Below are 21,247 nucleotides of genomic sequence, written 5' to 3' on the forward strand. Positions count from 1 at the left end.
CCAGACCCGGCTCAGCCCCAGGATCCCAGAACTGTCTGCCGCCAATCCTGGACCTTCCTTCCTACCTGGACCAGTGGGTCCACCCAGGCAGGAAGGCGGCCCCTCAGCAGGAAGAGGCAGCCTGCAGGCTGACATTAGACAGGCAGGTCCACGTGCAGAAGGAACGGGGATGGCAGAAAGCCAAACAGCCCTTCACACGGCTATCTGGAGCATTTCCTGGTTTGGTCTGAGAGGAAGGTTATTTCCTCAAGGGAGCTGAGGGAAGACAAGATAGGAGGCCCTTGACCCTGAATTCAGAGACTCAAGGACCAGACCAAGGGCCCTCTCCTTCCCTGGAAGCTGAAGAGATGAGAAGGGCGATAAAATGGAAGTAGGAGAAGTGGAAGTCCCAGACGGGGATGGCCTCCTTCAGCCTCCTCTTGTCCACACTTGCCTTTGAGACATATGCTCATATGCACACGTGTGTGTGCGCACAAATACACACACGTACATGCATACATGCATGCATAACACATGTGAACATGAATACATTTTTGTAAACACACTCATGTATGTACCTGTTTTGCCCTTGTACATGCATCCATTTTTACACATGCATCCTTTCTTGCACACACCCACTTGCAAACATTTTGGCACAAATGATATCCACTGGGATCCTGTCAGCTGGAAGATGGAGAATGTCATTGTTTTCTCATTAAAATATTTCCCATCCTTCAAGATGCATCTGAAGAGCTACCTCTTCTGGGCCTCTCCAACCTCTGACCAGTGGCGCCTCAGTCCAGCCTGAGACCTGGGTTTAGCTCTCCTAGAGCGCTGTGGGCTTCTGGAGGGCAGGGGCCTTGTCCCAGACACCTCTGTGTCCCTGCAGTGCTGACTCAGCCCATGGATCTCCATGATTTCTCCCAGGTGAGCAGCACACCCAGAGCCCCATCTGCCACCTGCTCCTGCTGTGCAGGCAACTCCCACTCAGACACCACTCCCAGTGCCAGGCCTGCATTCCCACCTGCCTGTAAGATGTGTCCACCTGGAGGGCCTGCTGGCTCCCACACCCAGCCCATCCAGAGCTGAACGCAGCATCACCCTCCTCTAAGCTGAGTGGCACAGTCTGCATTCATCACCTGGTCGCAAACCCTCACAGCCGTCCCCACTGCTTCCTCTTACCTCCTACCTGTCCCTGCAGCACCCCCAGCAGCTGCCAAGGCTCAGCAGGCTGCTCCTACCATGGCTTCTGATCTGTCCCTCACCCCTTCTCACTTGGACCCTCGCCCTGCCTCCTCCCTGACCTCCAGCCGCCATTCTCTTTCCCTCTGACTCACATGCTCTCTGGCTTATCTTTGCAAATATTATGGTTTTGGTGGACCCTCGCTGACTACAGAAGAAAGTTCGAGCTCTTTGGTCTGGCGCCCATGCCACCCCTTCCCTCTCCTCCCTCCACCCCCTTCACAGTAGCCACCTGGACACCCAATCCTTGGCCCCATCTCCATCCACATCCCAGTTCCTCCTCCCGAGAACTGCTGTCTTTGGAAATCTCTTCCCTCATCTACAGCCCAGCTTAACTGCCACCTCCTCCAGGAAGTCTGCCTAACTATGGCCCCTGCCTCAGTCTTGTGTCTGTGTAAGTGGAGGTCACACTCTGCCTCTTTTGTTGGGTGCCACCTGACTCTCCTTCCAGCCCCCCAACAAATCAAAGAACCTGAGACTCCAGGAATCTTCGTGTCTGAGAAATGGATGGGAGCTGGGGATTATCCCTCCATTCCTGATCTATCCCTTGGTTTTCCAGGCCAGATGCTGCCAAGGTGACTAAGGTGACAGTAAAGACAATGAGAATGGAGGAGGACTGCAGTTGACATTTGCTGGACACTTACTATTTGCCAGACACTAATCTGAGTACCTTATGTGGACTATTTTATTTAATCCTCATAAAAGCCCTATGAGGAAGATGCTATTGATTATACCCATTTTAAAGATGAGGAGACTGAAGTACAAGAAGTTGAGACATTTGCTATAAGTGGTGGATTGAATATTCAAACCCAAACAGCCTGACGTCAGAGGCCCATTTTCTAACCACTCTACAGAAAAACAAGTCTGGTGAGTGGTGTTTCATACTCCCAGACTCTGCACCTCCTCCCCCTACTCCTCTCCCTCCCAAACCCCTTCACCCTTAACCTCTTCACTCCCTGACCCCTCTGCCTCTCTGCTTACGTGAACCTTAGCTGTGTCCCAAGGTCATCACTCTCCCAAACCCCTCATTCCTCAAGGTCAGGGGTGAGTCAGCAGCCTCCCCTCTCCCTACTGCTGCCACCTGTCTGCGAGATCCTTTGGGCATCCTGTCCTCTGCTGGCCATCCTTCCAGCATCCATCTGCTGTCCTCGGGGAACTCGGCTATGCCGGCACCTGGTCCACAGCCTCCCGTTCCACTCCAAATCCCGCCATCAGCATCCTGGGTGACTTCCACTCCACATCACCAACCCAGACAATGCCCAGCCTTGTGGTAGCTTGAAGCCCTGACTCTGATGACCCCACCGTCGTCGTCCATTCCAACAGCACACCCTGGGCCATGTCACCATCTCCACTGCTCCGTTCTGCAGTCCTCTTTCACACCCCGCCTCCCTCCCTGCCAGAGCCTCATCCAGCAGAGTTGAGCCTATTCTTCAGCTGCCCGGGGGCTCCAGGCTGCAGATGCCTCAGGTCCTCCCACAGCACCCTCCCACCTGCTCCCAGCCACCCCACCTCAGACAAAATGGTCCCGCTCTCTAACACCAACCCCCCACCCCTGCCCCTCCTCCTGGCACCTTCACAGAACCACAGCTCTGGCCTGGGGCCACCATCAACCCGTACCGGGTTGACATGGGGGCTGTGCAGGGAGTCCCACAACCTCAGCCCAGTCCTGCCGCATATCCGAGGTCCTTAGCTCCCGTGCCTCAATGTCCCCCCGGTGGCTAGGCCCTACCTCTGCCTGCCAGTCCTTCCAGCAGACCCTTCCTGCCCACTCTCCACGGCAGCTATTTCAAATTTCCTCCTTGAGGTTCTGAAACCACCCCCTCAGTCTCAGCAGGTAACACCACCTTCTACTTCACAGCGGAAAGAGAAGCCACCAGAATGCCCCTGTCCTCTTTCTGCCACCAGACTCCTGCCTTGCAGCCCCTCCCTCACCCTGTCCCCCGCTCCCCACCTGCCAGTCCCGAGGGAGGTGGCGGCTCCTCCACTTGCCCTGTTGATGCCAGTCCCACACTCCCCAGCCAGGGACCCGACCTAGAGAAGACAGGTTCTCTCTCGTGCCTATCTGTTCATCTCCCACTCTCTATGATCCTTTCCTAAGAGCTTTTCCTTTTAAGCTCTTTAAACTTAAAAATAAAATCCCTCCCTGGACCCCCACTGTCCCGTGTCTTCCAGCTGGGACCCTGGCTTGGTGGAGGAGCTGTCACCACCCCACCCTCTCACTCCCACCTCCTCCACCCAGCACTTCCCAGCAGCTTCGCCAGTGCGCACGCTGCCGCTGAATCCAGGGTCACGTCCAGTCCATTTCTCCCTTGACCCTCAGCATCCTGTGGCCCCTAGACCATGCCGCCCTGCAGATGGTCTCCTCCCTGGCTTCCAAGACACACCGCTCTGCTGGGACCCCCCCACTCCCTTCCCATGGATGGTCCCCGTCCCCAGCAGGGCCTTTCAATGTTTATGTTCCTTCGGGCCCTCGTCTCTCTCTCTGTGCACTCTCCTGGGTGACCTCACCAACCCCCGCGGCTTCATTTTCTGCTGGCTTGTAAACCAGACCTCCCTCTTGGCTCTGCACCCATGGATCCACTTGCTGACTACAGAGCTCCACCTGGATGTCCCAGAGAACCTCACCCTCAACATATTCAGATATAACTTAACAGCTTCCTCCACAAACTCTTGTGCTCCCAGAAAATGGTGCCACCAGACATGCAAATGCATAACCTGGAGACCTGAAGCCTCCTGTCTCCTCACCCACCAACACTCAGTCATGCTGGAGCCAGCGAGTCCCATCGACCCACCACCTGGACTGCACCAGCAGCTTCCCAGGTGGGCTCCCAACCGTCCCACGACCCCACATAGCTCAGGGCCAGGGCTGGGGTCAGCAACCTCTCTCCAATCCACTCTCCACATTTTGCTAGGCCCAAGGTTCCTTTCATACTCCCCACCGCTTCCCAACTAAAATCCAGGTTCTCATTGCTGTCCTCGAGCCCCTTCCTGATCTGGACTCTTCCCCGCCCCGCCTCGCACGCTCTGCTCCAGACAGACTCAGCAGCTGTCGGTGCCCCCACACAGCATGCTGCCCTTGCCACTGGGCTTTCCCACATGCTGTCCTCTCTGCCTGGAACTCTCTGCCCCTGGAACTCTCATGCCTATCCCATCCCTCCTGGTTCAAAGGAGGCATCCGTCACCTCTGGGAAGCCTTCATTGTATCCTAAGAAATCCGGCCAGCTGCCCCTTGTAGGGGCTGCCCCAGCGTGGTATCAACCACAGTATACTGAAATTGCACGTGTGACTGTATGACTTGTGGTCAGTCGGCTCTCTGACTGTGGCACAGTGCCTTTCACGTGGAAGCTCCTAATTAATATGTGAATGGGTGGAAACGTATGAAAGAGTGGCCGGGTGGACGAAGGAATGCATGTCATGCACACCTTGGGAGCCCAGCAGAAGCCACACGAGATGGGCAAGCCCTCTGAGACCCCGACAACTTCCCCCCAGGCTTCCACAGCCTCCAATGGCCAGGGAAGAATTTGTCACATTCAAACTCCCAAGATTCCAAGACTCACAACAACAGCCACCAGCACACGCTGAAGATCACGGTGGGAAAGTGGCAGAGAAGGAAGGGGGAGGCTGGAAGTGGCGGAGATGGGAGAGGAACAAGGGATAGGCCAGGAGAAACATGAGGCTCGGCTCTCTGACAGGACGGGACAGAGAGAGCTGGTCCTGCAGCCAAGGCCTGCCTTTCTAGCCTGAGCTGTGCAGGCTGGAGGTGGCAGAACAAACCATGCCCCCTTGTTATGGGCACAGCCCCCTGTGGGGATTATAAGGATTCTCCCTTCTCCCCAAATAGGCCCAGCAGGGGACCCAGCAGGTCCTGGGAGAGGGGAGGGACAAGGCAGGGGGCAGCTCCAGGGCTCTCCAGACCCCTGCACGGCTCCCCACACAGGCCCAGGAGGAGCCGTAGCTCCCAGCTGCTGCAAGCTCCCCAGGAGCGGAAATAGTGTCTCTTCCTTCTCCAAGAAGTGAACAGACCCTGGGTAAGGGCGGGGAGGGTCTCGGTGAATACCTTATTGTGAAATGGATGGAAGGATGGACGGATGGAAGACTATTGCTGGAGGGGAAAAGAAACCTGCCAAAAATAAAAAAGAGCTCACTAAGTCATCAGTATTGATCACTACTAAGCAGTGGGGTTACCGGTGACTTGATTTCCCCCATTACACCTTTCAACATTTTCTACACTCCCGTGACAGGCAAGTATTACCTTTACAATCAGAAAAAGTCAATCTACCTTTAAACAATGACCAATGTCCCTTGCTGTGAAGGGTCCTCTACCACGTGTTGGGCAGAGACACAACCCTGGTCCACACAGAGCTCCTCAGTGATCGGTGTGAACACAGAGCAAAGTCTCTGCGGTGACCGGGAGTCAGGGTGAGATTTTCTGGGGGCCAAAGGTGAAGGTGGAGAGAGGGAGGCCGCTTGAAGGGCAGGTGTAACAGGCAGAGGAGACCAGCTTAACGTCACACACGTGCAAGCCCATGACATTCACATGACACACACAGGGACACCTTCCTCCCTTCACCCCAACCATGACAGCTGTTTGAAAGCATCCACCAATCCCCATGCCCCACCCCCAACCTGTCCAGGCTCCCGATTGTCACACCCCTCACCACCCCACACTGGCTCCCCCTGCAGGGGTGGCAGCGGTGGTGATGGTGGCAGTTGTAGCCATGGTGGCTGTGGTGTTCTGCCCTGGAGTGAGCAGGAGTCCTCCCTGCCTGTGCCCCGCCCAGCTGGCCACTCAGCCCCTCCCCCCCTGCTTCTCGCTGACCCCAGGGTCTCCCTGCTATACTGGATGAGCTGCTGTCTCCCTCCCACCCCCGCTTGGCCACTGGGGCTCTATTTTTAACCCACCTCAAAATCTCTGACTCAGAATCACAGGGCTGCCAGGTAGCTGCTTCCTCGGCCATCCAGGGCTGCCTCAGACATAGTCAGATTTCCAGCCAAGGGCACCTCGGGCTTGGTTTACGGGTGGCTTGTTTGCATTTTAGCATATCTTCTAATTCTTCTATGCTTATCAGTGACTCAAGGAACAACATTTGTTTTGTTTTGTTTTTTCAAGACCCAAAAACGACGCTTCACCCCTGCCTTTTCTAAGGCACCTCCCTATCCTGGGCTGAGGGCCTGGCCCCTCGTCACACAAGAGTGAGTTTCAGCCACTAGTCCCCAGAGAAGGTGAGCTGTCTCAGGGCTGCAACTGACCGAATCTGCGCTTCCTGCCTGTGCTCCTTCAATCATGCAGCACAGTGCCGCTCAGACTGGCATGTGCGCTCACACCACCTGAAGATCTTTCTAAGACGCAGACTCGGTGGACTTCAGGAGGAGTGGGGTGGGGCCCAACATCCGCATTGCTAGCAAGCTCCCAGGTGATGCTGAGGCTGCTGGCCCAGGGACCACACTCTGAACAGTCAGGCTATGGCAGACAGTATGACGTTAGGTGCTCTGCTGTGTGGCCTTGGACACATCACTTAACCTCTCTGAGCCTGCCTCCACATGTGCAAAATGAGAGCATTCATCCCCACCTCTAGGATTCTGGGAGAATCAAAAGAAATAATACTTATGACATGCTATACAGTGTAAATATACACCATATGCTGGCCTTCCTCATCATCATCATCTTGTGGCCACTAAGATGCAGGTCCTGGTCCCAGAGCTGGGGGATCCTGGGGGAATGGACTAGTCCTAGCTCAAGAAGCCCTCAGTCTGGGGGATGGACAGGCCCACCTCGCAGGGGAGCGGATGAGCCAGGCCAGAGCCATGGCAGACGGGGCCTGGGGAGGGGAATTAAAGGGTTGTCTGGCTCTGCACCCCAGGGGCTGGGATGGCTAGAGGGACAATCTAGCCAGGCTTGAGCAGGGGCAGCATGGCCTGCTGGGTACTAAAGCCTCAAAGAGGAGGCAGGGGCCTGAGTGTGCCCACAGGTCAGAGGACAGCACTGTGGCTAGAGCCCAGGGGTTATAGAAGGGAGGCCCATGCTATGCAGCAGAAGCTGTCCAGGATAGGGCCTGAGAGTCTGAGTTCTAATCCCATCTCTGTCTCTAACTTACTGTGTGACCTTGAGTAAGTCCCTGCCTCTCACTGTCTCTTCCTCGGTTTCCCCATTTGCACAAAAAGGGTGGAGCTAGACAATCTTTAGAGGAATGCTGAATTCCATGAATCTCTGCAGTGCAGAGGCTAAAGAGGTCAGCCAAGGGCAGCTGGCTGGATTGAAAGCTCACTAAGGGAAGAATGCACTCAGGGCACTCTGACACCCCATCACCCCAATCCAATACTGGTCTGATGAAAAGATGGGGTACACCCTGAACGCCAACCTGAGAACTGAGAGCTCTTCTGGACAGAAGGAGCTGTGAAGGTGCAGAGGAAGAGAGTTCCTTGAGAAAGGGATTGTGACTGCACCTTCTCAATGACACAGTGGAGCCCAGGCCTGGGCAAAAGGAACAGTTCCAAATGGCAAGCCATTGCCCCTCTGATGGGCTGAGACCTCCTCTGGAGACCCCAAGTTTGTACATGCACAGAGACACACAGCGCATATGTACACGCACATGCATGCACACATACACACACATCCCACACCGCACAGCAGGGGACAGCTGCTCCACAATGCTCCACGCTGCCAGGATGCTGTGTCCCTTCCAGTCAGTGACCTAACCTCTCTGTGCTTCATGCAGCTGACAAGACCATCTGGGGAAAACTGGGGAGGGGACTAGGAGTTGGAGAACTTCTCGGCTTACAGGAATCAAAGAAAACTCAAACACCACTCCCCTAGGAGCCTCCTGTCCTACCGCTCAGGAGAATGAAACAAAAATAGAATATTGTTGTGGAGTAGCACGGGAGCACAACCTCGGGGGAAATTAGGTAGGAGAGCTCACCTGCTCATGCAGGAAGGAGCTGCCAGTGTGAAGGGAGAAACAGGCTTGAGTTGCAACATAAGGCATTGGGGACAGATTTGGTGCACAACCTCTTAAGGCCAGGAAGCCCTGCTCACGGAAGGGGCCGAGGAGGCGGCCAGCGGAGGGCTGCCCCAGAGAGGGAGCTAAAAAATGACTCTGGGAGGGTCTACACAGCCCCTTTTCTCTGTGATGGGGGCTGGGGGAGAGTCAAGCAACAAGGATCCCCTGGGGGGCCTGGGCTCTGACACAGACCCGCCTTCTCTCCAGGAAAACACAGTCTAAGGAGGAAGCCGAGCAAGGGCCATGTTCCCTGAGGCCCAGCCCAGCCCCAGAATTTTATAATTCTGAATCCTAACGATCTTCCAGGAAAAAAAGGGGAGCGACTCCCTGGAGAGAGAGGCCTATCACCAGCGGGCCTGGGGGCTGCACTGAGTCAGGATCTTACCCCGGGCTCTGGGGACACTGAGGGACCGCGGCAAGTACAGTACAGAGAACCGCAGACTGTGTGCACAGAAGGGAACTTAGGGGTGCCGGGTCGTGGGCCCCCAAAGTCACGGAGGCAGAATCACCTGGGTACTTCCCAAAACCGTACCTGCCTGGTCTCACCCAGGGAGCCCGGGCGTCTGTGACTGCGTAAGTTCCCAGGTGACTCGAAGCGGCCAGCACTTTAGGGGACCCACCCCTCTCTGCTCCCATTTTCAGGTGAGGAAAGCAAATCTCAGACAGCTGAGGCCTCGGCTAAGTCCACACAGCTGGACCGGGCAGAGCCGAGGCTTCAACTGGCCTCTGATTCACAGGCTTGTCCCCTCACCTCTGTCCCCAGAAGCTACAGAGAACCCAAAGGCATGATGACACTGAGACAAGATGAACTTCCGTCCTCTGCCAGTGCCAAAGTGGGCGATCCAGCTGGCCTGTCCCAGGGCCCCCAGCCACAGCTGTCCAGTGTGACCTGCAGTGTCCACGGGTCCTCACACTCTGAACCCTTCTTAGGCCAGGTCTGAGCATCCAGGAGGGGACAACATGGTCAGGGGCTTTTGCAGGAGGGCATTTCAACTCATTTTCCTTAAGCTCCTGCCGTGTCAGTCCCTGGTAGGATGCTCAGGGATAAGGAAAAGAAAGCCTGAACTCCACCCCACAGGGCCCGGACCTGATGGGAGGGAGGGCCCTCGGCAGGCCACAGCAATGACACAGCACCCCAGGGGGCCCCTCCGCCCTGGTCCCCAGTACAAGGGCTGGAAAAATCTCAGCAAAAAGATGCCACCAAGTAAGGGATCCCCCACCTGTTCCAGGACCACAGGGGCCACAGAACTCCAGGATCACAACCGGCTGGGCCTCGGCAGAGTCCCCAGAAAGAGGGAGGGGGACTCTCATCAGCCGTACTGGTCGGCAGTGCTGTCCCTGCCCTGCTGGCTCAGTCTGCACTAATGGGATCAGGACTAAGGGTTCAATACCTATTTGGGCAATTAGCTCTGCTCTCTTCTCAGCCTCAGGCTGAGCCCTAACCCTGGACACAGAGAAAGGAAAGGAGTTTGCTGAGGTCACACAGCAGAACGGGAGACAGGAGGGCAAATTTAGAGTGGGAGGAGCAGGCAGTTCCAGGCTAGGCGAGTGCAGACGAGAAGACCAGGGCTCCAGGCTGGGCCAGCCCCCATGCGTCACGAAGTCAGGCCCCGTCTGCAGAGTGTCCCCTGCTGGACCAAGTTTCTTCTAAATGTGCTAATGGCATTGATGAGACCTGTGGCCCTGAGGGTCTTTCTTGTCCCTGGATAGGGGAACAAGTACCCTCATATCCTCTGCAGGTGGCAGAAGCCCACGACTGGCTTTGGCACTGAGTGGCTGGGGACTCTCGTTAATCATTGACAGGGGCTGCTCCAGCCTCTGACGGGGAACTGCAGGGTAATTACTTCTGGGCTCCCGGCCACACGCTCAGTGACATTATTGCAGCAGCAACACCTGCCTTCTGGGCCTAGTACCGCAGGAGAAGGGAGTCTTCTCGAAGTCTGTGCAGCTGGGGCCAGGGCCCCGGGAGCTCCCCTGGGCTACAAGGACCAGGGTGCGCCCACAGGCAGACACACGCACAGGTACTCAGGCAGCATCACTGGCAGACGGTGGCAGCGGCCCAGAGTCCTCAAGGGTGACGGGCAGAGCTTAAGGAGTGCAGGTTCAAAGAGGCAGGCTCTGAACAACCTGCGCTCAGTGCCTGCCAACCCCAAACCCAACCAGGTGTCCCCTTAGCTCAAGCTCCCAAACACCTGCTCCCACAGAAGTGTGCAGAATGGTCTCTCTTTCCTCCAAATCCAGCGCAGATTCGCTTCCTCTAGGAAGCCTTCCCTGACCGCCAATGCATACCGGTTTATTTCTTGTCTGCCCTCCCCCAAACCAGCCCCGGGACCCTAAGAGAAGCTGAAATCCTCCTACCCTCTTTGGCAGGAGGGTAGCGACCTCCAGACCCCATGGTGGGTGAAAGCAGTCTTGGAATGGACTGTATGGTCTCCTGGGTGGCATGGCCCCTCAGCTTGTCCCTCCCCAAGCCCGGAGTTGATGTATTAGCTAGCCCCGTTATGTACTAATTTCTGAAAGCCTCGTTCACGCAGACATAACACATCCACCCACGTGGGTAAATGCTTAGATAGACACAAAATCAGCAGCAGCCAATTATCAGGCCCCGGCAGCTGCCACGATCAGACCTGGAGGCCCCGCTGCTTGCCCGGCAATTCGTGGTAGCCCAGAGCCGGGGCGCGGTGGGGTGGAGCGAGCCCCTCTGTCAAGCCGGTACACCTCCGTGCCCGGCCCTGAGCACCGCCCTGCAGGCGCCTCGGGCTTGCTGCCTGGCTGGGAACACCAGACAGCAGCCCCAAACAATGAAAGAGCAGAGTGGGGTGGGGATGGGTCACGTGTTAGATTTGGTGGCTCTGGCGTCGCCGCACGGTTGTTTATTTATAATTTGTACTTTACCTCCCAGAGAAAACCAGAGGCAGCTGGCTCAGACGCTAAGAGGTGTAGGTTCTCAGGGAGCTTGAGGACAGCAGGGAGGGCTTCCTAAAGGGAGGGCACTGAGCCTGGCTCAAAGGCTTTAAGGACTCGAGTTCCGGACCCCAGACCAAGCCCTTACTTATCTTGGTCACAGACTGAGCCCTGACCCTAGTCATGGTCTGAGCCCCAATCTTGGCTGATCTTGGTCATGAGCTGAGCCCTGACCCTGGTCACAGACTGAGCCCTGGTCCTGGTCACAGTTTCGGCCCAGATGAGGGTCTCCGACTGAGCCCCGACCTTTGTCAGAGACAGAGCTCTGTCCCTGGTCACAGAATGAGCCCTGATTCTGGTCCCACACTGAGTCCTAAACCACAGACCAACTGCACTTCCTCACTTCTCTGAAGGATGAAATGAATAGACCAGGTGACCCTCTATTTCTCTGGTGGACAGAACACAGACACCACTGGCCACTTGTTCCCTTTCTGCCTGAACCCCAATCACCTCCATCCACGAGCAGGGGCATCAATGGCACCTGGATGTGGTTCCAAAACCCCAAAGGTCAGGCCCAGCCAGGGGACGAGCAGGTGGGCAGGCATCCTGGCCCAGCAGCCCCAGGCCTGGGGTGAGGATGGCATGTCTCAGCCACCAGAGTCTGCGTCCATGGAGAGACTCCCTTCTCATGGGACAAGACTAAACCATGACGGAACCCTGAAAATATCTATCACCCCAGAAAGACAGTTGTGGGGCTGGAGAGACATAAAAAGGCTCCAAGTGACAAGACCACTCAGGAAAAGTCTAGTCTAGAAACCCTCTGGCAGGGAAGTTGGGGGTGAACTTAAGCTTGAAGACCTTTGGAGACAAACGTTACATAATCCACTTGGGCTGTGGCTTCGTCTTTGGCATCGACTTACTCTGTGACCTTGGGCCAGTCGCTTCCCCTCTCTGCTCCTTATCTTTAAAAAAAAAAGGCAATAGGCCAGGGGCTTGCTAAAGCCTCTCTGGGTCCCATATTCTGAGGCCTGATAGATTTCCTGTGCCTGCTGACCCTACCTTTCTGAGTTCCTCCTCAATGTTGGTTTTTTTCATTCGTTCACTTGTTTGTTTTTGAGACAGGGTCTCACTCTGTTGCCCAGGCTGGAGTGCAGTGGCTCAATCACAGCTCACTGTAACCTCAATCCCCTGGGCTCAAACGATCCTCCTGCCTCAGCCTCCTGAGTATCTGGGACTACAGGCGTGTGCCACCACACCCAGCTAATTTACTTTTTTCCTTTTTTGCTAGAGACAGGGTCTCGCTATGTTGCCCAGGCTGGTCACCCTCCTCCCCAAGGTTTTAATTCTCAAGAGAATGTTTTCTTGAACTACTTGTGTAGTTACATTTTTTTAAAGCTAACAGATAAAGGAGGAGAAGGAAGGGAGAGAGAGAAAGAAGAGACAAGCTTGAGCTTAGAGTCGCAGAGACCAGGGTCAAATTCTAATTCTGGTACTTCACAGCTGTATGATTTGAAGCAAATCCCTTTCTCTCTCTCTTTTTTCCCCCATCAGAGCCATACCTGTAAATTGGAGATAATAAAACTATTTTGGGGGTCACCGTGAAGAGTAAATGAACTAGGACATGTAAAGCTCCTAGCATAGGCTGGCACACGGCGGATGCTTCATCAATGGCGGTTATTGATTGCGAACCCACCTGGCTTTAGTTCCTGTTGATTCGAGTCCTTGATTGTAAACTCAGACATCTACAGAGGTCAGGAGCTAAATGGTATGAAGACAGGCTGGGTGGAAGACAGAGGCCTTAGGGACCGCTGCAGACAGGGGCAACAGGAGAACAAAAGCCAGTGTAAAGGAGGCAGCCCCTAGTCTCCTCTAGCTCCCTGCTGAGGGCTGGGAAGGTGGGGCCAGAGCTGCCAGAGTTCCCAGGTGTTCCAGAGAAGCCCGGAAGCCATATTTTATGTTACATCTTTCTATTTTAAAACATTGGCTAAGATTTGTTATGACACATCATGCTGGCCAAACAGAACACATCTGGGTGCTGGTGTACGTCCAGAATATATCCACGGGGTACTGCTTGGCAACCTCTGATCTAAGTATTTGTCAGTGTTATCTTGCATGCTCTTGGTGATGGGGAGCTCACCACCTTTCTGTGCCGCCTCCTGCCTCAGTTCTGGGTGGTAATGGTAGAGAGTGTCACCAGTGGCTTCCTAGCCCTTGGGACTGCAGAATTCCAGGCTCTGGCAACGCTTTCTCAGTAAAGAAGCCCGGCTGGCGAAGAACATCCTCTCCAAAGCCAAGACAATGCCCCTGCCCTCCTGTAGCCCTCGCTGGCTGGGAAGTATGAATTCTTCAGCATCCCCTGGGTGCAGGCACGACTGTCTGGCGGGCCGCAGTAGCCCTTCTATTAATTAGCAACTGGCAGCAGCAGTTTTATAAGAGCCCTTGAGCCAAGCAAGCGTGTGCTGGAGCCGGCTGCCTCCTCAGTTACATGACAAGCCTCCAGGGGACTAGGGGCTGGACCTTCTGCTCTGGGTGAATTCCCCCAAGGTGGCCAGTGTTACGGCAGGCACAAGGGCCACTCAGGCTGCTAAGACACTTGTCAGCCAAATCGTCTGCATGGAGACTAGTGCCTTCCAGGGTAGGAGGGGGCAGGGAGAAGTGACAGTCAAGCCCAGCCCACAGGGAGGCTGCTGGGCATGGCCTGGGGCAGGGGAGCGGGATATAAGATTGGACAAAGCCTCTGCTCAAGGTGCCAAGGCAGCCACTGTTACTGGATGCCCCTGTCCTCCTCCCAGCTGGCCACTGCCAGGGCCACCTCACACCACCTCCCCTGCCTGTCGCCTCTGAACTCTCTCACTGACAACATCTGCTCCCTTCAGGAAATCTGATTGCAGAACAGCAGTCACTGAACTCCTTGCCCCTTCTCCCCCTGCCAGGCCCACCCCTCTGGCCCTCTGGATGGGAGAAGAGCGCAAAAGTGGTGGGACAAGATGGATTAGCAATTAGTGAGGGTCCTCTGGCCCCCCGATCTCCACCTGCCCACCCCCTCAACAGCCGGCATCCAGGGCCAGCAGGGTTCAAGCAGCAGTGCAGGAAGAGAAGATGAGCAGACTGTGAATCCAGCACCCCCAAGTTTGCAGGCTCAGCTCGGCCCAGTCCACAGACTTCACCTGCTGTCGGGCCTAGGGCCCAAGCGTTCCAAGGCCAAAGGGAGAAGGCAGAGGCTCTGCCCTCAGGGAGCTCAGTTAGGGAGCTCAGGCTGAGCATGGAACAAGCACATGGCCTATCGCCTCAGTACTCCAGGCATTGTCTTGGTCTGTGCTCCAGTGGCGTTAGCATCGTGTGGGCGCTTACCAGAATGCAACATCCCACCCACCGAAGAACTCTTGAATGGGAACCTGTATTTTAAAAAGATCCCCAGGTGAGTTGGATGACATTACAGCATGAGAAGCTGCATTATAACAAACACATCCAAATGCTCCATCCAAATGCCACGAGGTGGTCAGGGAAGGAGAGATGGACAGTGGTCAGAGTGGCCTGAGAGTGTGTCCCAGAAGACCCAGGGACACTGGGCCTTAAAACATCAGACAGAGGGCAGATAGACAGACAGACAGACCAGCACCGTTGGAAGCTTCCTATGTAAGCCAGGCTCCCTGACAGCCCCAAAGCCTCGCAGCTCACAGCAGCTAAGGGGACAGAAGAGGTAGGGCCAGGGGGGGAGAAGGCAGCCTCATGACGTAGCCACCAGACCAGGAACTGGAGCCTTCCAGCAGGGAGAACCTGGAGCCCAGGCCGCTCTATCTGGGCAGCGTGAGGATCCTGGCCCTCTGCCTCTGGCGGGTTTCTGTGCACCCAGCATCATGGGAGCACCTCGGCCCAGAGCACCACCAGTCCCACCTTGTCAGGTGGGACACATCTCATCCCTGGAGAACGCTGCTGCCCACTGTGCCAGCTGACAGCACCGCCCAGGCAGCTCACCTCAGAATTCCCCTCTGCAACAAGGCACCCTTCCCCTCCAGTGCCCGCAGGGCCTGCAGCTCCTTCCAGCCTGGCTCTTCGCACTAGAGCAGCAGCAGCATTCCTGGGCAGTGGTCCCCAGGAAGGCCCACCCAAGAAGGGGCCTCAGAAACCCCAGACCCAGAGCCTGGTTGCCACCTCCTTCCCCTTCACCATCTCCTTGGGAGGCCCAAGCCCCAGATTACAGAGGGACCCCCACCAGGCTCCAGACAAGGCTGGCTCTAGGAGGCCAGCGCCCGCCTCCTGCAGGCCCAGGCTCTCTTCTAGGATGACCTAGAGTGGGGTTCTCAACCTCAAGCCCCCAGATGGTCCTCAACTTAGGGGACCACAGACACCAGAAATTGAGTGCTACACTGCACGTGTGTGGACATCTATGTATCTTTCTGGATAGAGACTCTATAATTTCCAGCAGGTTCTCAGTGCGGTCTCTGACCCCCAGCAGTTCAGAACCCCTGGACTGAGCCAAGGACAGAGGCCCGTGTAATCTGTCCAGGAGCCCAGGACCGAGGGAAGAAGGTAGTAAGGGCAGGGGAGGTGTGTTCACACAGTTCACTGCAGCTTCTCACCTCCGCAGGGCAACCACAGCTGTACTGATTTGTGTGTGACTTAGCCACAGGCAACAGGAACCCCATTTTCTAGATAGAAAAACTGAGGCTCAGGATAGGCTCATTACCCAAGCAGGACCCCATAGCATAGCAAACAGGGCTGGGGAGGTGATGGGAGGTAAGTAATAGCAGTGACAGGGTGCCAGGGACCAGTAGCAGAAAGTCAGTTCACGCTATCCATGGGACCTGCCAGGATGCTGGCCCAGTTTCCATGATTTTAGAGCCCAGGTGTTTCTGCCCCAGGGAGAGGACACTTGAGGGCCCCCCCTTCCCTTCCCTTCCTCATGGCTTCAGGACGCTCAGGCTAGGAGAGGGCAGGGCTCGGGGATGAGAAAGGCCAAGCTTCTGCCTGCCTCCTTTCTCAAGGCTGAGCTAGCTCTGGGGACACGCAATAGTTTCAGAACTGACGTCCCACATAGGGACTTCCCTGCCAGCCCCCACATCCACCCACACAGCCCCAAGACACCCACTCAGACAAACGTCTAGATACACACACCCAGGCAGACTGCCTAAGCCTGACCAGCTTCTGGGAACGAAACCAGCTACATCTGCACTTGGGGTTCCCACTCCCTTTCTCTCCTCTTGGTAAAATAGGATTATCCAGATACTATGTTTTATTTGTTCCAGGTTCTCCAGGACACCATTTGTGTGGAAGGAAGGACCCATCCAGGAACCAAGAGCCCACCCAGCCTTGGGCAGAAGCCCAGGGAGCAATATCTCAAGGGGCTGCTGTGTCCTGACCAATTCCCTTAACACACCATAAATACAAGTTTTAAAAGGCAAATGGGGAGTGGGAGAGGAGGCGAGGCCAGACAGGCTGTAGAGCCTGGAGGAGACATAGGGGTGGCTGGGGCATGGGGTTGGGGGAAGGGAACAGCCTAGAAAAGCCTATCATCAGCCATGGCCCAGGTTACACTGGTCCCTTAGAGTGCAGCCCACTCCAGCCCTGGAAAAGGCACCCAGCCTTGCTCCCCAGGAACAGGAGATGCTGGAAGTAGCCCATGACAGCCGGCCCTGAACTCCTAACCGCAAACTCAATCTATCATGGTTTGCTGGCGATTCTTTATTAAACCAATTCTGCTCGATCAATGCTTCCTGCCCGTCAAAATGATGAATAAATCCTCAACTAGCCTGAGCAATGCTTGCAGAAGCTCTCGTGAAGCCTAAGGTGGACAACGGGAATGGGCTCCATATAGGTGCCCAAGGCCAGTGGCTGAAGCTCTAGGGACTGAGGCTTGGGGTGCTAGGGGAGGTGGGGGTTAGGTGGGGTTGAGTGGTAGGTTTTCTAAGCTTAGGAGACTTAGCTAGGCCCTTGCCTCTTTGACCTTCTGAAGATGAGACTAGCTGTTTTGGCCCAGAGGCAGGAGAGGCATGATCACTGCCCCTCCAGACACACTCTCAGATGGTCTTTCTTGGATTTCTTTCCTTACACCCCACCCAGCTCCAGACAGCTCCAAGGCTGTGCAAAGAGGATGTGGGCTTCCAGCCACCAGTCCCTGTTGCTTATTGCACAAACCCAAAGCCCAGTCTGCCCCTTTTCCTGTCGCCCATTTAACAATCCTACTGCATCCCCCTCTCCCTGTTCTCACCACCCTCCTCTGCGGCCAGGTCCCGGGCAGCCTGCAGTTCATGGGAGATTCTGCAGCAGGGGGACTGCAGACAGACATACCAGGAAGGGCAGAGGTAAGACCGGGAAGGTGGGGAAGGATTCCATTAGATGAAATCAACCCAGTCCTAAGTCTTCGCCATCCAAGTAATGGAGACTAGGAGGGTAGGACCCAGCGCCCAGAAGGGCCTCAATCACTGCTTGCCATCGGTGGAGGCTAGGCGTGCCTGGGGTTGGTCGTTTGCAGGCCCCCCACCCCAGGCAATGGGCTTGGTGATGAGAACCCAAACAGTGGCCTTCTGACAGCAAAGACAGCAGAGAGCTGAGCAAGGGTGAGGAGGGTCCTTCAACGATCGCAAGTGCTTGGTACTGGAACAGCCTATCTGTCACCACCGCTGAGGCGTTCAGAGAGAGGAGAAACCCAGGACACCTGGGGGGTGGAGGAGACATGGCTCCTGCCCACTCCTCCCTAGCTCAGCCTGGGATCCTCAGACCCCAGTACCGGCCAATGGGGAGTCCACTCTTTAGGAAAATGGCACTGGGAACCCAGCCACAGTTCCTCATGGGAGGGTCCCACATATGCTTATACAATTTGATGACTATGGCTCTGTTTAGCCTGCCCTTTGGCCTCCCTCATCCTCTGGAAAGAGGAACTCTAGATATTAGGGTTAGGAAGAGTAGCCTCTCAAAAGAAAAAAAGGGGGGGCCTTTGTTCACCACCTATTTTAAGCCACTGAGTGTTGTCTGACTGGTCCTTCCCAGCATGAAAAATCTCTCTCATTGGATGGAAAATGGCTTTGCTCTCATTACAAACCCAGCTTCCCTGGAGTTTGCAAAGAGGGCTCTGGGTTGGCAAAATGCTCGTTTATATAGGCAGGCAAGCAAGGTAGGCAAGGCAGGGAGACAAACAGGGGGCAGGGCCAGAGAGACACAGAGAATGAGAGAATTAAACCCAGCTCAAAAAGATGAATGTTTCCCAGACCTCCATCTCAACACTATGTATCAGGAAAGCCCAGAGGGGCACTGGGGGATCTCAGGACCTTGACTGAGGTAAGGGTATCCCTGATCCCAACCCCAGAGGTGACCAACAATCTCTCTTTTTGCACAGATATGCCCACAAGCTTCCAGTAGTATCTGCTGTTTGGTGGCATCTGACTCAGGTGGTGTGGGAGGGGGCAGGGTCCCTCTCCCTAACTGGCAGTCACATCTTTTGTTTGGGAACCCACAAGTGACCCATGAGAGACCTATCAGCTGCTGGAGCATGGGCCTCTGGGGTGGGGATGGGGCACTGGAGAAGCTTGGGTCACAGGACAGCTGCTCACCAGTCAGAACACCAGGCATCTTCACTGACCACTATGAGCAAGGTCATGCTGCCCTGCCAGTCCGATGCCATCTGCCCAGGGTGCCTGCTCCCTCGTCCACCACTCAGAATGAGGGGCTTGGCCCAGGGTTAAGGTGGATGCAGAGGGCTTTCATCCTGGGCCTCAGGCCCCAGTGACCTCAGCCCCCCAGAGGCCTGGCTCCAGTCTCCCAGGGCACCAAAAGGCAGATAATGCCTGCGGTCAGCACCTAAGGATCTGGCCTGGCTGCTAAGAGGGCTGCCTCCCTTCATGGCCCTGCTCTCTCTGCAGGCAGAATGACCTGGAGCCTCTAGGATGGCCACCCTGACTCTGCAGCCTTGAAGGGGGAGGTGGAATGTGTGGCTTAAGGTGGCAGAGCCCTATCCTGGCTGTGGTTAGGGCTAGGCCAGGATCAGAGCACCTTTTTCAGCCTGTCTCCAATGCGGCCCAGACCCGGGAAGACCAGCGTCTGAACACAGAGGAAAGTTCCCAGCGCAGTGCAGAAGGCCTGGGGGTGTCTCAGATCCTAGAGGCTCCCTGCTTCTCTTGGAGCTCCCAGCGCAAGGAAGGAAGGAAAGTTAACTCCGGCTGGGAGGCAGGGCCGGGAGAGGAAGCGTGCCTGTGACCGCGCAGAGCACTCACGGGACATCGCCGGGCCCCTTACCTGAAGTCGCTGTAGGGGTGGATAATCCAAAACCCCGCTGATTTAACCCTCTCCTGCTCGCGCTCCACGGCTTTCTGGCTGCCGAACATCCTCAGGGAGAATTTGTTGACTCCAGGTTGGAGCATGGCCCCGAACTGGCGCTGCATGAAGCCGGCCTGGCCCAGGCGCACCTCGGCCTCGGGGAGGATCTGGTCGCCCGCGGCCGCGCCTCCCTCCACTTTGATAGCGGTGTCAGCGGACGGCTGCTCGCAGGAGGCGGAAGCCGGCTGTGGCGGCTGCTGGGGCGGCGGCGGCGAGGCTGCGGGCTGCGCCGAGGCTCCGGGGCGCTCGGGCTCAGCCGCCAGGCCCGGGGGCGTCCTGTCCTCGCCGGGGGACGCGTCGCCCTCGGCGATGAGCCGCCGCTCCTCCGCGGAGTCATGCAGGTGCCCGTGACTGCTGCCGCTGCCCGCGCCGCCGCCGCCGCCCCGGCTGCCCAGCGAGGCCAGGCTCCCGCGGAAGCGCCTGCAGTCCCCGTTCGTGCTGGACTTGGCCGCGCCGCGGGCCGGCCCCTCGCTGTCCGCTGCCCCGAGGGCCGCGCCCCGGGACTCCGTGCTGCCCGCGGCCACTGAGGGCGAGGGCGAGGGCAGCGGCCGCAGCCGGATGCTCCGGCGGCTGGGGTCTTGGCGGCCCCCGGCCCCATCCTCTTCGGCATCCTCTTCCTCGTCCATGATCCACGCCTTGGCCCCCACCTGCTGCGGGAGGCTGTAGAGCCGCTTGCGCATGGACGGCGGCAGCTTGTCCATGGCGCCAGGAGCCGGGCCGGGCCGGGGACAGGGGCGCGGCGCCGCGGAGCCGCTCCAGGTCCGCCCGCCTGTCAGTCCGCCCGTGGGGACGAGTCCTTCACAGCCGGCGCGGGGCCGCTTCAGTCGCCCATGCCGCGCGCCGCGGGGCTCCCAGTCCGGCTCCGGGTCCCGGGCTCGCCGCGCTGCGCCTCCTCCCGGGCCGGGTTGGGCGCGGGGACCCCGCGCTCCCTCCCTCCCGCGCTCAGGGGCGCGGCGCGCGGCCCGGCTCCAGGCGCCCCGCCCCCGCGGGGAACAATGGGCGCCGGCACAAGCGGCGCTGCGGCCGCGGCGCTCGGGGAGCCGCTCGGGAGCGCAGAGCGCACGGCCCGCGGCTCCCGCGTGCGTCCCGGCGCGGGCGGGCTGTCCGTCTGTCTCGCTGCCCCGGCTTTGTGGCCGGGCCCCCGCGAGCTCGCCTCCCTCCCCCGGCCGAGCCCGGCCGGCCCGTCCCGGGGCTCCCGCCGCAGCCGCGCGGAGCCCAGCGGCCCGCTGGGCTTACATCAACGGCCGCCTCCCCCGGAGAGCCCTCCGGCGGCGCTCGGGCTCCCGCGCCCCGGAATATTCATGAAGCCGCCGCGGCTCGCGAGTTGCCATAGGAGCGGTCCCGCGGCCGGGCCTGCCTACCTGGGCTTCTTAAAGGGGCAGAGCGCGCGGGCCGGGGCCGGAGGGGCTGGGGGCGGGCCGGCCGCGGGGCCGCGGGGGCCGGAGCGAGAGGCGTCCTCAGTCCTGCGCCCTCGAATGTCTTTCCCTGGCTAAGGGCTGGGAGCGCGCCTCGCGTCTAGGGCTCCGGCTTCGGGGGCGAATTCCTCATCCCAAACTGGAGGGGCGGGGTTTCCCAGTCTCCCTCTCCGAGCTCCCGGCTCGCCTTTCCTGGCCACTTCGCTCCTCGGCGGTGGGGGAGGGTGCGGGTCGTCGGGATGCGGAGCCCCAGCCTTCCCGCAACCCGCCTGGAGAGGGGGTTTCCGGGAAATGCGCTGCGTCGGGCGGCTCCCAGGGTTTTCCTGTGACATGGGCGGGGGGCGAATCCCGCGCCAGTCTTTCCCCCGCGACGCCTTGCAGCGGCCGGCGAGGAGGGCG

General features: G+C 57.6%; 1 protein-coding gene across 1 annotated transcript in view; it reads right to left on the reverse strand.

Annotated features, from left to right (window-relative positions):
- HCN4 (hyperpolarization activated cyclic nucleotide gated potassium channel 4) overlaps positions 1 to 21,040 on the reverse strand; it is a 47,247-nt gene extending 26,207 nt beyond the window's left edge. The window contains exon 1 of the mRNA XM_045531583.1: positions 19,353 to 21,040. Coding sequence (XP_045387539.1) covers positions 19,353 to 20,134 — 782 coding nt within the window. The 5' untranslated portion in view covers positions 20,135 to 21,040. The remainder of the gene's footprint in view (positions 1 to 19,352) is intronic.
- Between the last annotated feature and the right edge of the window lie 207 nt (positions 21,041 to 21,247).

This window comes from Lemur catta, chromosome 1 (genome assembly GCF_020740605.2).
Source record: "Lemur catta isolate mLemCat1 chromosome 1, mLemCat1.pri, whole genome shotgun sequence".
NCBI lineage: Eukaryota > Metazoa > Chordata > Mammalia > Primates > Lemuridae > Lemur > Lemur catta.